Genomic DNA, 16,304 nt, shown 5'->3' with positions numbered 1-16,304 from the left:
CACCCTGAAAAATGGTGCTTTGGGGTTTCATATTCTGCACAGACCATTAAAACTCTATTTTATGCTGTTACCTCACTGTAGGTTCAGTGAAATGTCACACACTTTGGCTCAGTTTGAGGCGAAAGATGCTTGTAGATTTAAGGCCTTTGAATTTTTCCCATTTTAATCAGTCTGCGATGATTAATCTAAACCACAGTTGGGTGCTAATGCACTGCCGGTGTCGTTTGAGTGTGTGTGAGAGTGCAGCCTGGGATTTTCCTGAAGAATTTTTAATTTTGGTAGGTGAGATATTTACAGCTTTGAGACCAAATCCAGACCCATAAAAACACACACACTTTTTTTTTTTACATGCCTCTAAATACAGAGTTAATTTGCTTTTTTTGTCCTCTGTGACATTAGTACATGAACAGTGAGTGTGAGGTGTTTTAAAGGGTTCATTTCATTATTCCAAAAAGCACCCTACCGTCAGGAAATAAACACACTTGTGGAAAATGAAGTGTCTGATGTGGGTGTGAAACTTTTCTAAAGGCCAGAAGATTAGAAAGCATTCAACAAACCTACGCTGTTCACATTTGTGCAGCTCACAGAGCTGGAAACCAAGATTTTTCTCCCATGCTATGAATTATACTTACCCCATCTACCAGGCCTTGGGGTAATAAATCCAGGATAGGTTACTGGGGCTATAAAGTCAAGCCACATCTCCCTAATTTCAGTAGTGGCTGGCTGCACTGAGGCCAACTGGAATCAGGGGACTTGCTCTGTGGGGCAGGGTGGTAACACCCAGGTGGTCTGAAGCTCAGGTAGTCTCTGACATCTTTCAAAACGACTGCCACGTCCAGACAATCTTTGGCCTTGTTTTGGCTCCGGGCCTGAATTGCTCCCTTTGGGCTTGTAGATCAGAAACCAGCTTAAATCATACATGTCCTTTTGTGTTTGTGGCGAGCATGAATGGAGTACTAGTGCTACTTTAAACCTGAATCTATTTAAAGTTTAACTATATTTGAATGAATTTTATAGAAACCTGAGGAAACACAAGGAAATGCTGAGAATCCACGCTACGTTTCTCTTTGCCACCAAGGATTTATTTGTTTTGAAAGCCCCCCCGCCCATAAAACTTCCAAGTACTGTGAGAAAACCTCGTAGTTTATTTGGGAAAAGAAGCTTGCCACTGAATAACACTTTGTTACATTAGTTCAGGATTTAATAACATATAAAAAGCAACAGTGTGAGGCATCTAGTCCACTCCTGGAATAAAGCAGAATGGGGTGGAGAGTGGACGTTTATACGAAAACAATCCAAAATGTTCATTATAATTCAAGCAATGGTCAAGACGGCCCTCTCCCTCTTCCTCCTCTTTTTCTTCTTCTCCTCCAGGCGACCTGTAGCGTCGGCAAAGAACATGACGTCCTCTTTGCTCTCGATCTCCCGCTGGAGGAACTGCAGGGCTGCACTGTTAAAACCCATCACATCCTGAAAGAAGGAAAGTGGAGAGAGAATAGAAGCAACAATCGGTTAAACGCCAAAAAGCTTTTCTCGGTCCCGCTCCCTTCCACTCAGATGTCACTTACTCTGATTTCCCGCACTTTTGAGAGTGTATTGGTCCGTAGTTCATCGATGACAGACAGCAGCATCTGGTTACTGGAGATCTGACCAAAATGGATCCTAGAAATAAACAAAACACTTTTATTAGGTGCACCTTGCGAGTGTTATTCATGGTGTGTTATCCTGCTGGAAGCAGCCATCAGAAGATCATCACTTGCAGTTATAAAGTGATGTTAACGGTGAGCAACAATACTCAGGTAGGCTGTGCTTTTAAGTGTGCCATGAAAATATCCTCCATCCACTACCTGCAACCTGAACTGTTGAAAGAAGGACATATGGATCCACGTTTTCATGTCCGTTTCATCCATGTGTCACAAAAGAAACCGATCCTCATCTCATCGGGCGATGTTTTCCAATCTTTAATTATTCATTTTTGTTGAGCCCATTCAAATTTGTAGCCTCGGCTTCCTGTTCTTATAGCGCATTTGAATAATCTGCATTTTCTCAACATTTTAGTTTCGTTAAAACATTTGATCATTGAAATGAGCTTCATAACACCTAAAAAACCCACCATTCTTATGTTAATTCGTTTTTTAAATTTATGTTTTAAATCTTTTGTTGTTTAAATTTTTCATGCAGATCCCAGACTCCTGAGTCACCACTCAACTGCCCAAAGATTAAATCTGACTATAAAACAGACAACCATAATAAAGCATGTCTTACTTGAGAAGGAAAAACAGGCAGCGGCAGACCAGCTCCACCTCCAGGCCCTGCTGGATGTAACTGTTGAAGAGTTTCAGGAGCTCGGGGACATAAGGAAAAGGCAGCACCAGCAGAGAAACCTCCAGCTCACTGATGATCACAAAAAAACGTAAAAAAGAAAAAAATCTGAGTGTATTTAAATGCACAGGACAGTGTAGGCAGATGGTCATCAGCTTCACATCATTCGCTTGAATCTTACCTCGATCTGACCTTCTTTATCACATCTAAAACGTAGCGGGAGGGCTTAAAGAGGGGCAGAGACAGATTGAGTTTATAGCTTGAGCTGAAAACAAGGTTTATTTGTGATCTCAGTATGAAGACATTTATTGTTCATAACTCTGTTTCTCTTACCGAAACATTTCCAAAGGCCACGAGGATAGGGTTGGGTTGTGGTGGAGGAAGCTGCAAAAGAGGATGAACTGTTTAATGTGACCTGTGATGCTTTTTAAAAAACAAAAAACCTGATTTAAACTTCTCTGATGTGCCCTTTGATCTTCTCCTGCACATCTGGACCCAAGTCTGTGCTTCTGCCAGTATTTACATGACTCCCTGAAAGTCGTTGTGGATCTGCTACAGGTGCCCAGTCACAACTATGTGACTTATCAATTTACACTACACTCTGGTAAGCGCACAGAGCTAAATTTAGCAAGTAGGGTAGTTTCCATGGTGATTTTTCAAATGCCCTATTGTAAGTGGACAGAGCAGGACTTCCAGTGGAGCCTTCCAAAAACAGCATCACCACTCAGGGTGGTCCAGAAGTGCACAGGAAGATGACCTTGAAGGGAGGAACTTAAAAACTAAGGTAATGGTGTTTGACCTCTTCCTCACATCACTGCATTTGCAGCTGCTGGAAAAATGATTTCTGCTCAGAATCAGCTGAGCATTGATAAAACAAAAATGCCTTTTTACTGCACTACCCCACAGCAAAAGTAGAATAACTGAAATCATGACTCAACCTCTTTGCCTGCGCTCTCACAGGCATATCTGTGCTCTTCCATCTTCCTTGTTTCCCCTTTATAAAGCTCCAGAGCCTCCATGATTCGCTCAGCCTGCAAAAAAAAAAAAAAAAAAAAAAAAAAAAAAAAAAATCGCACAAACAGGAAAAAGATCAACAAAGAAGGCTTCTGATTTTTGACCCTCATAAATATGAAGAATAATTCTTAGTAAAAGGCAACTGAAATATAGAAAATCATCAAGGATTTATTCAATTAATTAATTATTAAAGAAAATATGCTTGATAAAAACTGACTGTGTACCAATCAAGTAAATTTCATTTGACCAAAGTCCGTTAAATTGAACACTTTACAATCCTACTTATGGAATACAATTACACAGAAAATTTACATGTAATCAGATTACTTAAAGTTTTCATTTTGGCCATAAATACTTTTTGAGTGCAGATAATAACTCAGCTAATTACTGAAGAGAACTCACAGCTTTGACTGTCTCCACAGTCTTTTTGCCAGCAGGTGCTGCCTCTCCTTGCGTTTCTCCCGGTACCTGAGAAGCAGAACGTAGAAATGCATCACTCATCCAACATAACAGCAACTAGGTGTAGAAGCTGAAAACTAAGCACTCACCACAGGTGCATCTCCTTTAGCCAAGCTCTCCTCAAACTCTGCCTCTCGCTCCTATCGACACAAAAAGGAGGCGGTGTTTAGGTGTTTATGTCAACCACTGTAACATCATCTATGTGGGCCCTGTCCTCCACCTCACCATCTCCCTTTCTTCCTCCAGGATGATGGGCTCCCTCGTCCTCTCCCAGAGACGCAGGGACTTGTCGTGAGATGACGACACGAGGTGGTCTCCGTTTGGGCTGATGGCCAGACACCAAACCTCCCGATGGTGGCCCTGTGATTCAAAGAGGACATTCAGTGTTACAACGTAGCGTAGTGGCAACGTTCAAAATGTAAAATGATGAAGCTGAGCAGTAAGAAATGTGGGGCAGCTACAAAAACAAAATCAAATAGGAAAGACCAAGTATCAACAGCTACTGGGTGGAGTGCTATGAAAATTAGATTATGAATTAATTCCTGATTTAAGATAAAACCCCTTTGAACCCTACGGCATAACACTCGTTGTCTGGTTATGGCGTAGGGTTATAACCCATTTCCGGTTACATCGTAGGTTACAAATTAGATTTCCAGCTGAAGTCTATATAAATTTATTTATTTATTTTAATTTATTTATTTATTTTTTGGATGGGTTAATTCATTTTTCTGTAACATTATTGGGAGGGAGTGGGGGGTATTCATGTATTCATGCCATCTATGTTTTTGTATGCTATAAAACAGAAAAAAGAAAAGATTATCATTTCTGTGTACCTATGTGTTCTATGACAGTCTGGTATTTGAAAAGTAAAAAATAAATAAATAAGAAGTGTGAATTAATCTAAGTAGAAAACTGATCACCCAGAATTGATCTGTGTGTTTCTGTGAGGAATAAATCCAATGCCATTCTCTGCGTAGCTCATGAATGAGGTGTAGTTTGGATTAGTTACCCTAGTTACACAGGCACACCTACTTCCAACTCCTACATCAGTTTACAGAATCATCTTCCCAATCAATCCATCTTCCCCAAATTGTATTTCTATCATTCATACAAACCCTCGTTAGACTGAGACATTGTTTTGCTGTCTCCTATTTCACCACCAGATGTCACTGAAATGAAGCTTTGAATGAATTAACCTATTTTTAAAACAGCTGATGAAATGGTTAAACACTGCTTCATTTGCGCATCACTAACGTATTGATGTGGCATCCTGGAGGATCTGATAGGGTCCAGGTATCACCTCATGCTACCGGCAGTGACACTGACAACCAGCCAAATGCAAAACTAGTGAAAAGAAACAGTCAGAAAAGATAAAAAGGGAAAGATGTGAGCGGCCTCCACCTGCCAAACCATTCCTGTTTTGGGGATTGTCTCATTGTTACCCCTCTAGTGCATCTTCTGTCAATTTCATTAACACCAAAGGAGCTGAAACTAATTAACAATTAACTTAACCAACCAGATTAATATCGTAGAAGTTTAACTGACTTCACTCTGAATAAAAAAATGTTCTTTTCATTTTTTGAGCGGTGGGCGTGGGGAAAGCTGTTACCTCAAGTGTCTGGATGTGCTCAAACTTGTCTGCGTCCCACTGTTTGATCTTCTTGTCCTTCCCTGCTGTGAAGAACAGATGAGTCTTGGGAACAAACTGGAGGAACATGACACTGCAAAGAGAAAACAGAGGAAAGAAATTATGAGACAAAGCAGACTTAGATCAATTTCAAACAAGGAGACAGGAAAGAATATTACACAACAACACATTTCAAAGGAAATTAGAAAAAAAGTGAAAGAAAAATCACATTTAATCAAAAATTAATTAACAAACGAAAAGAAATCATCAAGTACAGAAACTGAGATGGTCCATGAGAAACCAGAGGAGCGTGCAGATGAAAGAGCAGCTGGTGTGAAGTCACGGGTCAGTGCGAGTTAACAGGACACAGATCAGAGTCTCTAACCACAGAGATGAAGTCACGGTTGGAAGCTAAACTGCCCCGTAGATGACTTCATCACTGAGTAAAAAATCTCTTTTATTTCCAGTTGAACCTCTGACTGTTTGGTTTGGGTCTGTGCTGGGCAGTACCTGTCGTCATGAGCAAACATGGAGCGGTGACAGTCGCCAAAATCCAAACCCCAGATCTTCACGTTTCTGTCGGCGGAGCCAGTGGCAATAATTGTGCTATCCTGGTTAAGAGACACACAAGGTCAGAGTCAGGAAGACTGTGGGCTGAAGTGAGTCTTGCAGCTAATAATTTTAATATCTCAACAGTACTCACGTGTGAGATGTCCAGACAAAGTACAGGCAGCTTATGTCCATACAGAGACAAGAAGAACTGGAGCAGCAAAAGGAAGAATGTGTAGATATGATGTAAACAGTGACATGAAGCCAGTGTGCGGTAAATATAAATTTAAGTCGAATCTTGTATGTCGAGCGTACCTTAAGCGTGTCTGTGTAGAAGATCTTGACTGTGCAGTCTAACAAAGAGACAGCCAGCAGTCTGTGGTCAGGAGAAAACTTCACACAGAGAACGTCTTCCTCCAACTGCAGAGTGCGTTTGTGCTTCACTGTCAGCCGTCTGTGTCACAAACACACACACACACACACACACACACACACACACACACACACACACACACACACACACACACACACACACACAAAACAACTCTGCAGGTAAGTCGTGATGCAATAACACAGTTTTCAACATCACTGCTTTCACCATATTTAGCAATGTTTCATATTGCACCTACTGCAAATAACAGGAATAGTAAATTAGGCAGTTAGGGCCAGATATTACTGGACACATTCTTATTGTTTTACATTCACACCGTCCAAAAGAGCATCTCCAGCATATCCAGGTTATAGCAGGAGTCTTGAGTTGAAGAAATCTATTGCATTAACTGTGTGTCAGCTATGTTGACACACAACAATGACACACAATACTTTGGGCTCTTCCCTTACTTTCCAAGGGCTCAACGCAGCAGATGGATCTGCGTACTCTAATTGGGACTGATTTAGACAGGACGCCTTTTCTGACACAGTCTCAGGGACCTCCTGAGTCTGCAAAACTACACATTCACTCATCCATCTCCTCTTCAGCATCCAAATGTGGACCTTTCCCCCCCTTTTAAAGGCTGAAAATATTAATTTAATGTACATGAAGACAAATCAGAACTGATAAGAGTGGACATGACGAGAAGTCGTGTTCAGAGACAAGAAAAAAATGTAAAATTTGTGTCCAGTAACATTAAGCAGTAGCATGAAGGCCGTGGCTATGATACAAACTGCTGTGAGATTATGTTAAAGAGAAGACTTCATGGAAAAAAACAACAACAACAAAAAAAACGCACACACAGCAGATTCACTGCAAAGTCTATTTAAATATTAAGATCAACCAGATTGACAATATGGAGAGTTAGAGCAATGGTTTGATTGAAACAGAGGCCATGTAATGTATGGGAATGTCCCGATCAGGTCTGCTCAGACTTGGTCTATTTCTACAAAGATGACTGGAACCACAACCACAGGCAGTTGTGTTAATAGCGCTGACAAAGTATTTAGAGAGGATTTGTTTGGTGAGTTTTGGCCATCAGGCAGTCACTGTCTGCAAACGCTTAAAAAATATTAAAAATAAGCATTTTATTTATTATGTTAATTGATCCTATATACACATGTAGCTCCTCAGTAGTTTCAAGCTTATACTGAACCTGACCACTTTATTCCAGGTGTTAAGGGTCCTATGAGATCATTGAAAATCTACCACATCGATCCTGAACATTGAACAAAATAAACTCACTTCTGGCTCGTCTCCTTGTCCTTTACCAGCTCAAACTCCCAGAACTTCACAGTCTTATCTGCACTTCCTGAGATAATCCCCCTCTAAAGGAAACACACAAATAAAAAACAAATCAAATCAGTCTTCGGACTTCGATTTTTTTTTTTAAAAATCCGTTTATGGAAAGGATAAGTTGGGTGTGAAAAACACTCAGACACACAAGCTGAGTACAGTGAGGTTTACCTGATCTGGGGCCAGGCAAATTGACCACACAGCTCCATCATGGGCATCTACAGTTTCCAGAAGGCTTCCTGAACCCAGCTCAAAGATCTGCAGCTTCCCACTCTAATAAGGACAAAACACAATCTTGACTACAAGAAAGTCTACAACTTTGTAAGGAGCAATATTCTCTCTTCCAAATGGTTGCCATTAGATTACAGGATTCAGAAAGAAATACACTCTACACGCTCAAATCCACTAAATCACCGATGACATCAATAACTTATAGAGAACAGTGGTTGAAACTGACTGTAAGCCTTGGACAGAGTGTCTGAATGACTCAGTGTGTCCACATACCTTCGTTCCCAGGATTATCTGTCGGTCTCCAGGCACAAAGAGGGAGCAGAGGGCGTATTCGCAGGCCATGGTGCGAATCACCTGCAGAGTGGATCTGTCACAGTGGGCAGGACAGTTAGAAGACAATGACCAATGAAGCAAGAGCTTTTTCACTGAATGCAGCAAAATGAATCTAATTATAAGACCCTTTCAGGACCTGCTGCATCTAAATTGGTGTTACCTGTTCCAAACTTTGACAGTGTCTCCGGAGGCGGAGAGGACAGCCAGGTTGTCTGAGCTGAAGGCCAGTGTGCGCACATCTGTGCGGTGTCCCCCGAGTGTGAGGCGAGCCGTTTTATCGGCTACGGGGGTCTTGTGTGAGGTCTTCAGGCTGTAGGTCTCAACTGTGTTATTCTGGAGCAGCAGAGCCACCTTCAGCTCACCACCTGCACATGACAGGCAGTCCACCCACCTGAGAGGGGACAGAGGACATGGATGGTGTGTACATGTGAACAGACCCCTGATTCCGAAGAGCGTGGCTAGCGAAGATCCCTGACTTGTGACACAAGTACCTGGGAGGGATTCATCAGGTCAAATATGTGGTTCCATTTATTGTGGCGCCCCCTTGTGTAAATAAGAGAGGAGCCAGACACAACCTTTCTAATTCTGGAAAGTGCCATCCTACATAATTCAGGTACTTCAGATATATTTAGATCAACAACTTGTACACAATTTGAGCTATTTACATATAAGGACAAAATTATGTTGATGTTTGAAAAAGCTATGTTAAATACTCTTTGCCCTGTTTAACTTAAAAACTTGCTGTTTTCATAGGAGGGTTAATAATTGTGTCCTGATCTGTACTTACTTGAATAAGAAGTCTAAATGTTTTTTTTTTTCACTTTGCAAAATTTATATTTTATATTTATTTCTATTTGTAAATCTTGTGCAGCACCACTATTGTCAGGTGGTAAGAACTTGTGCTTTTAAATGACATGAATCTTCATTTTGTTATTGTTCTACATGAATTAGCCTTATTTCATCCTATGAAATTATTCAAGGAACTAAAGACTGTTAGTTGTCTGGAATTGTACTGCAATGTAAGGCTGATTAGAGCAGTTTATAATACTTCATTCCTGCATGCTCCGCTTTTACTTCAATGTCCAGCAGGTGGTGGCAATGCACACAACAACCATGATCAGAGGAAATTCATGATCTCCTACAGGTAACTGTGGCTTAATGTTTAGAAATAGGGTCACTGGATCAACAAAGATAAAGAGACAAACAGCGGCAGCAAAGTGAATTCAAAATGTTTGAAAAGTTAGATTTGAAACAAGAAAATTCATTTTAACATTTATTCGGATGCTATCTGGACCTAAGTTTCAAAATTTTAGGGAGAGAATAATTCGCTGCACTGACCTGATCTTGGAAGATGCCTTGATGTTTGTTAGTCTGATGATCTCGTCCTTCAGCATCCTCTTCACCACGGGCTCCTCTGTCTCCTCACCTGAAGCTTCCTGAGCTCTGCAGAGAGCAGGGATAATAATCCTCAGTTCAAAGGGAGAGCAACAATAACAAAAAGCTGAAACTAATCATTTAGGCAGCAGCACTAGCACTTGTCCTTCCACCTCCACTGACATCAGTGTGTTAGAAGTAGTCAAGATAGGTGGTGTCAGTACTGGAGTTATATTAGCGACATTCATATGAAGCTTTCTCAGAAGAGAGCAGAAATACACGCGTTTAATTGTCTTTGGTAAATTTGTCCACCTCAGTATCTGAATGTCTGGCTAATAAAACTAGCGCTGGTTGTGCGGTGGTAACAGTAACAGTCAATGTGCAAATATTCCAAAGAACAGAATACATGTGCGCTTACTTGGTGGCCTTCTTTTTGGCTTTCTTCAGCTTCTTTGTCATTTTTTTCTGCACTTCTTCCTCTGACAGCACAGTGAAGAGCTCCAGGACTGAGTCGTTGCCCTGAAAGACATAGAAGGCATAATGTGTGTCATCAATCGCTTTTAGCTAGAAAATTAGTTTACAAACACAAAGGACATGGAAGGCATTTAAACTAGTATGTGCAATGTTTAAATTACAGCTGATTGTCAGGCGAATGCTGACAGGCAGTGTGACTGTATAGGAGGAAATAACTCAGCAATCAGTCTGACCAACAAAACAAAACCATTGAAACTATTCTTAATCGCATTTAACCATCAGGTCATGTGATCAGAAGACAAATGACATTTACAGCAGGTTGTGAACTGACGTACATTAGTGATGTCAGACTGATCTCTTTCACATTACATTAGCGACACTGACTAAAAGCCACAAGACGACCTTACTACTGATGAGTGCCTAAAAGCTACCAGTGAAAGAAGAAACACATACTACAGCATGACTACAGCAGGTCTCAGTGGGCTCAAACTGCGCCGAGCAAGCATTACATTCAACCCACATATAAATACTGCGTATTCCAGACATCATGCCGAGTCACAAGCAGCTGTAAGATGCTTCAGTACTAACGTGGCAGGCGATGACTCTGGCGTGGCGGTCTGCTGTCAGTGAGACGACGCGATCTCTGGCTTCTCTCAGGATGGAGCCGGCCTTTTCACAAGATAGGATGCGCTGCCCAAAAAGAAAAAGAAAGAATAAATGTTAAAGAGAGAATTTGGTTTAATTTACAAAAATACTCTAGTTGAAGATGGTGTTGAATAATTGGAACTATTAACAACTGTGAAACATTAGAAAAAAAAGAATCAACAGCACAAAAATGTGGCAGTGCACTGACTTTATCCTTCTGAGACCTACACTGCTTAATAAAGAATGACGTTCCACTACAAAGTTGATACATGCAGAGCATTTGAATCATTTTACCCTCACTGCAATGAATGCTACTTTACCTCTTCAAGGCTTTCATCCACGTCTTCTTTATTGTCTTCTTCATCATCATCAACCAACAGAGTTTTTCCCTTCTTCACCTTAGGCTCACCCTCAGCTTTTGCCTGCGCAGGACGCGACCAGACAGAGTTTTACGACCTTACAACAACTCCATTAATATCGTTTTTAGAGCCAAAACCTACAGTTAATAAGGATCTGATTAACTTCAATAACAAATTTAATGTAATTGAAAAAAAAAGTGCCCGTGTTGTGTAAAATTACAGGCAAAATAATACAAAAGGGAAATGAAAGACTACTAAAAGCAAAACATGACATCTTCATAGAAAGTAAAGCATCGCACATTAGGGGAGAGACTCCAGGATCTCAAGAAAAACTGTTTGCTTTCTCTCTGATTGTCTTTTTTCAGTAAAGGGCAGTTGGGGGAGGAAGAGAAAAAAGTGCTCAGCTGAGTCCTTTCTCACCTCCTCCAGGTAGTTGATGTCCCAGGCTCGAAGCTCACTGTCTGCAGAGCCCGTCAACAGCCTACTCTCCTGGCTCAGCAACACCATACCCCAAACCTAACATACACACACACATTTAAAACAAAAACATCGAGTCATCTTAATAATCTAGGAAAAACATTAAAATTCCAGTGGAAAGTCTCTTATAATCCCCATTTCCTTCCAGTGAAAGCAGCTAGTCACAAGAGCTCCACTATATGGACCAAAATACTGCACAGTACACCTACAGGAACTGCTTGGCCATGGAAAATCCTGCCATGAAGCTCCCAGTTCACAGTTTTTGTTCTGAGGTTAATGCCAGAGAAGGTTTGGAACCACACTGTGCGCTGCAGCTTCAGTGTGGGTGATATTACCTCAAAATGCTATCACAAGATGTCAAGGAAATGTGCAATAATGATATTTCTGACACTAAAGAACAAAAAATACTCAATAAATGCTGTATCAATGAGTGCAGCTTACAGCCAGCAGTGTTTATTAGTGCAAACAAAAGAAAAGGTATTAAACATGCTGTTCTTGTGATGAGTTACTGTCATTAGAGATAGACTACCCAATTCAAAATGCGAATCTACTGCCAGCAGCAGCCACATTATAGCCCAATAGCAGTGACACAGCATTACATGCAGTGACGCAGCATAAGTCAAATGTAAGCACAAAAGCAGGCCAGCTAGTGTTTTCTCTGGTACTATGTGGTCGACCTTTTTAACCAGTTACTTAAATTCCTCCTTTACCACCAGGAGATTGCATCAGTAATTTCCATCCACTGTTTGTGCTTCTTGTTATATGGAGTGTAAGTAGCAAGTGCTTCAGTGTTGCTCAGGTGAGTCATTTGTTTAATGTTGGGTTGCACATCATCAGCTGTTAGCATCTCCTCCTTCATAGCCTGGTTGTACTTGATGGTGTGTTTTTGCCTCAAGTTTGTTGTTTCCATCGTCACCAGGAAGCGTTTTCTTGCACATTTTGTAAAGCATCACACTTTGTTAGAGGTTGCTGAAGTAGCTCCCTTTTACAAAATCATAATCGTGGCAGAAGGCTAGAATATGATTCTGCTGCAACCTTCTTCCTATTAAAAGGGAGTTTTTTTCTTTCCATTCTTGGCAAGTTCAGAGGAGGTTGTCTGATTGTTGGGGTTTTATTGTGAACAATATCTGGCCCAGCCCTAGTCATACATGTGTGGAATATCTAGAAGGGAAGAAATTCCACAAACGGACTTGGACTAAATGCAGAGAAAGAAGCATCTCACCTCACTGCGATGGCCCACCATAGTCTTAAAGCAGTGCTGTGTGTCCAAGTCCCACCACTTGACAAAACTGTCTTTGGAGCTATACGGTGGGCAGAGCACACAATTAGCTTTTCAAACCTCCATTTCAAATATACAATCCAGTAGACGAGACACAATGCAAACATCACGGTGTCCTACCATGTGACGAGGAGGTTCTTGTCTCTCAGGAACAGGGCCTGCGTGATGACATCTTTATGGCCTCTCAGCCTGTACAGCCCACACTCATTGATGATGTCCCACACGATCACATCTGTGTCCTAAGAGAGGAGTACACAGTTAATTGAGGTGATTCCTTGCAACTCACAGTCCATCTTGTAAAATAAAAAAGCATTTTTAAAGGCAAAGTAAACCACTCAACAAACAAACCTCCAATTTATCTTCCATTTATATTAACACCTTTATTTTCGTGTAACTGTTGTCACTTTGATGTCGAGTTTAGAATCACGTCAACACTTAACAAAACCAAGGAGCAACCTGCCACACTCACCTTTGAGCCAGTAACAAGTCTCGCCCCGAGTGCATCATAGTGTATGACGCTGACTGCAGACTTGTGGCCGTTGAAGGAGACGTTGCTCTCACCGTTCAGCAGGCTGAAGATTCTTACTGCACCATCTTCGTAACCCACGGCAATATGAACTCCATCAGGTGAAGGGCAGAGAAAGGTCACCTCATGTTTCTGACCCTGCAGGATCAGGACCTACACACACAGAGATGACAAGAATAAAGATAAGAACAGATAAAATCTGAAGGGAAGTGTACCTGGATATGAGTTGTCGCATTGCTATAATCACCTTCTCTCCTTTTCGAACATCCCAGATGAAAACATGTTCACATGCAGCCACAGCCACATAGCGCCCCTTCTCCCCTCCTCGAAGGGTCACATACGTGATGTTGGCTTTTTGGCTGCCAATGACCCCAAAAACGGCGCTGGCAACATAGCGCAGGTACTGCTTGGTCAAACCCATGACCAGCAGCTAAGGTGATGCTGAATCCTGTTTCACACCAGAGCACAGGAGAAAAATTTACCTTTTACGGAAGAAAAACAAAGACTCGGTCCTTGATTGGCTCCACCTGATTCTACATAATGTCTGAATAAATTTAAGACAAGTTCAGAGTTCAGTATGTTCTGCTAGATATTGAAGTCTACATTTTCATGAAGATAATACAGAAAACTGTTTTATTATCTTTATAACACTGTTTGAAAAGTTGAACATTACACCCACATGTTTTTAGTTATCATGTCATCCTAAAGTGGCTTTGACGCCTCCTGTGCTAAATGTTCCAATATAGTGTGGGGAAGATCGTGAATAGTTTTTATATGAAAAACCAGTTTCCAGATACAACAGGAGGCATAAACACTGCTGTAAACATTAACCATTTTAAACTTTGGTACTAAACCACATTTGCACAATCAGGGCACCCCTCTCTTTTTTAAGGACCTGGCTTTCTGTTTGTGCAACTGTTGGCAAATGTTGCCACAAAAATGGAAACATCATTGACAATGCATGCTTTCCATCATGACAACAAAGATGAAATACATTGTATATCAAATGTACCCAAGAGTCCACATATTAATAGATATTTACAGCAATAAAATGACGAATCTTTATCTATATAGGATAGTTTAATTTGTGCTGTAATTTGTCCCTGCTATCTAGAATATATATAATCTACCACGTATGCGTATTAAATATATCACAGTTTTCAAAAATAAGGTTTTCTGTTTTATACCAGCATAAGACACTACATACTTAATACATGTCTGATCTTAGTGTGCTATTCCGTATTAATGAGGTGTAAAGTATTTTCGTATTGTTTATAATGTGTCGAACTACGGCCTTTATTTCTGCAGTGTCGATTCAATGTTGTTGGTCTATTCCTTCGTTTTATGTCCTTTCCTCATAATTTGCAAATCCTGCTTTAAAATAACACACCAAAAATACGTACTACTTAGTAAACGTGTAGCAAGGTATAGCACATCAGTCCTCGAAGATACGGGTACGTTCGTTTTAGTACACAAAACTGCAGGCAGAGTTGCCGGTTTACGCTTCTGGCATTTGACTCAACACGACAACGTCAACCTCCGCCCGCCCGGAGACAAATTTGACCCAAATCGAGTGTGCCTAAGCATGATAACCCAGTTACTAGACCCACGTGGTAAAACAATTCTTGGATAATTGTACTTAATAAAAGTAACCATAACATAAATGTATATCTCTAAACGTTATATACAACATTTGCGTTTGTTTCGTCAATGTAAAGCGTCTATGTTGGTCCTCTTACCTTTGAAGTGTGGCAACTAGCAACTACCTTGAAGTGCCTGACTTCGGCTGCTGTTTCAGACCCAACCAATCTATCACAAATCGTTACTAAAACAATACCATGCAGTGCTAGTTTGCCTATAAAACTATGCACACAGATACAGTCTATTGGAAATATATATATTTTTAAATATTTAGATAGGATTTTAGCAGTGAACTGCGAGTCAAAGAAACCTTTCTGTTTCTCTGTTTTCTCGATTGCGTTCTTTCTATTGCTTTTGACTGCAATACCAAAAAAAGACATTTTATACATTTTTGAATGTACAGTCCAAAATAAAATAATATATTAGGTCTTTACAGATACTCGTTTTTGTTTGTTTAATTTTTGGACAGAGACGTCTGGCTTAGAGCCAATGATTTTTGCGGTTTACATCAATAAAGTGACTCCACAGTGATCCCTAAGCAACCATACCGGAAGTGTTTTTTTAAGTCAGCTGACTAGCACCGGAAAAATAAAACGATCTCGTGAATAGCACCGGAAAAGTGTTTGTCTAACCTATACAAAACAAAAGCGTGTGCTATTTTAATAGGAGAGTATAGACATGACAGAAAACTATAAAGAACAGAGTAAAAGTACATTAAACATACTCTAAAAAATAGTTGAAAGGTCAGAATAATCATACTCACATGGCATTGTATTTCGTTTGTAATTCCAACATGTAACACATACATGGGACCGCCACTGTAGAGAGAGGGAGAACAGACTTTCACTAACTACTTGATAAGGATAAAATTAATGAAACACATAATTAATGGAGTCCTAACTGGCTTTTTCTAAAGGAGGGACTAAAACAGAAGAAATTCTTTAACAAGGTGCATTTGTACCCTATTAAAGGAAAGGTATATGTTTTGGGTGTTTTTTAAATGCAGGAGGTCACTCGATTTGTTTAATCCAAGCACCTAGCAGAAACGTTTTTTAATCATCCACAGCACTTTATTAATGAAACTTGAGAAATAAATGTAATAAGTGAGATCAAAAACATGCAAGCAGACACGTTTATGTTCAGAAATTAACGAATTAGGTCAAAGAAAATGGGAAAATGTAGTTGTCATGCTTATATGAAATGTAGTTTTTGAAATGTAGTTAAATGAAAACATTTCTAGAAGTTTATTTTGAAATGCCTAACGGGAT

At 40.3% G+C, this 16,304-nt stretch overlaps 1 protein-coding gene across 2 annotated transcripts; it reads right to left on the bottom strand.

Moving 5' to 3' along the window:
* Positions 1-1,125: 1,125 nt before the first annotated feature.
* Positions 1,126-15,432, bottom strand: wdr3 (WD repeat domain 3). Of its 2 annotated transcripts, none has more exons than XM_005932500.1 (27): positions 15,135-15,432; positions 13,643-13,843; positions 13,339-13,548; positions 12,990-13,108; positions 12,813-12,891; positions 11,534-11,629; positions 11,075-11,176; positions 10,698-10,799; positions 10,054-10,154; positions 9,600-9,704; positions 8,422-8,652; positions 8,202-8,295; positions 7,869-7,970; positions 7,647-7,729; positions 6,287-6,425; positions 6,126-6,182; positions 5,933-6,033; positions 5,405-5,516; positions 4,021-4,155; positions 3,885-3,935; positions 3,739-3,804; positions 3,261-3,353; positions 2,656-2,706; positions 2,504-2,547; positions 2,266-2,394; positions 1,569-1,662; positions 1,126-1,470 (listed from the first exon to the last, which is right to left on the bottom strand). In XM_005932500.1, the coding sequence occupies exons 2-27, from the start codon at positions 13,814-13,816 to the stop codon at positions 1,315-1,317; spliced, it is 2,826 nt and encodes a 941-aa protein (XP_005932562.1). In that variant the 5' UTR covers positions 13,817-13,843; positions 15,135-15,432; the 3' UTR covers positions 1,126-1,314. The 2 variants fall into 2 exon arrangements, with proteins under 2 accessions (XP_005932562.1, XP_005932563.1); XM_005932501.2 differs by lacking the exon at positions 15,135-15,432 and adding an exon at positions 14,799-15,114.
* Between the last annotated feature and the right edge of the window lie 872 nt (positions 15,433-16,304).

This window comes from Haplochromis burtoni, unplaced genomic scaffold (assembly GCF_018398535.1).
Source record: "Haplochromis burtoni strain Fernald_Lab_line unplaced genomic scaffold, NCSU_Asbu1 Contig_154, whole genome shotgun sequence".
Taxonomy (NCBI): Eukaryota; Metazoa; Chordata; class Actinopteri; order Cichliformes; family Cichlidae; genus Haplochromis; species Haplochromis burtoni.
Note: the sequence above shows the minus strand (reverse complement) of the source record. Positions and strands in the feature narration are given on the sequence as shown.

What these genes read in the sequence shown, in the direction of transcription:
- wdr3 (XM_005932500.1), bottom strand. Translation starts at nt 13,816, where the DNA reads ATGGGTTTGACCAAGCAGTACCTGCGCTATGTTGCCAGCGCCGTTTTT. An exon ending in AAGAACCTCCTCGTCACATG is followed by an intron (nt 12,892 to 12,989) that starts GTAGGACACCGT and finishes CCCACCGTATAG; the next exon opens with CTCCAAAGACAGTTTTGTCA. An exon ending in TCTACACAGACACGCTTAAG is followed by an intron (nt 6,183 to 6,286) that starts GTACGCTCGACA and finishes TTGCTGCTCCAG; the next exon opens with TTCTTCTTGTCTCTGTATGG.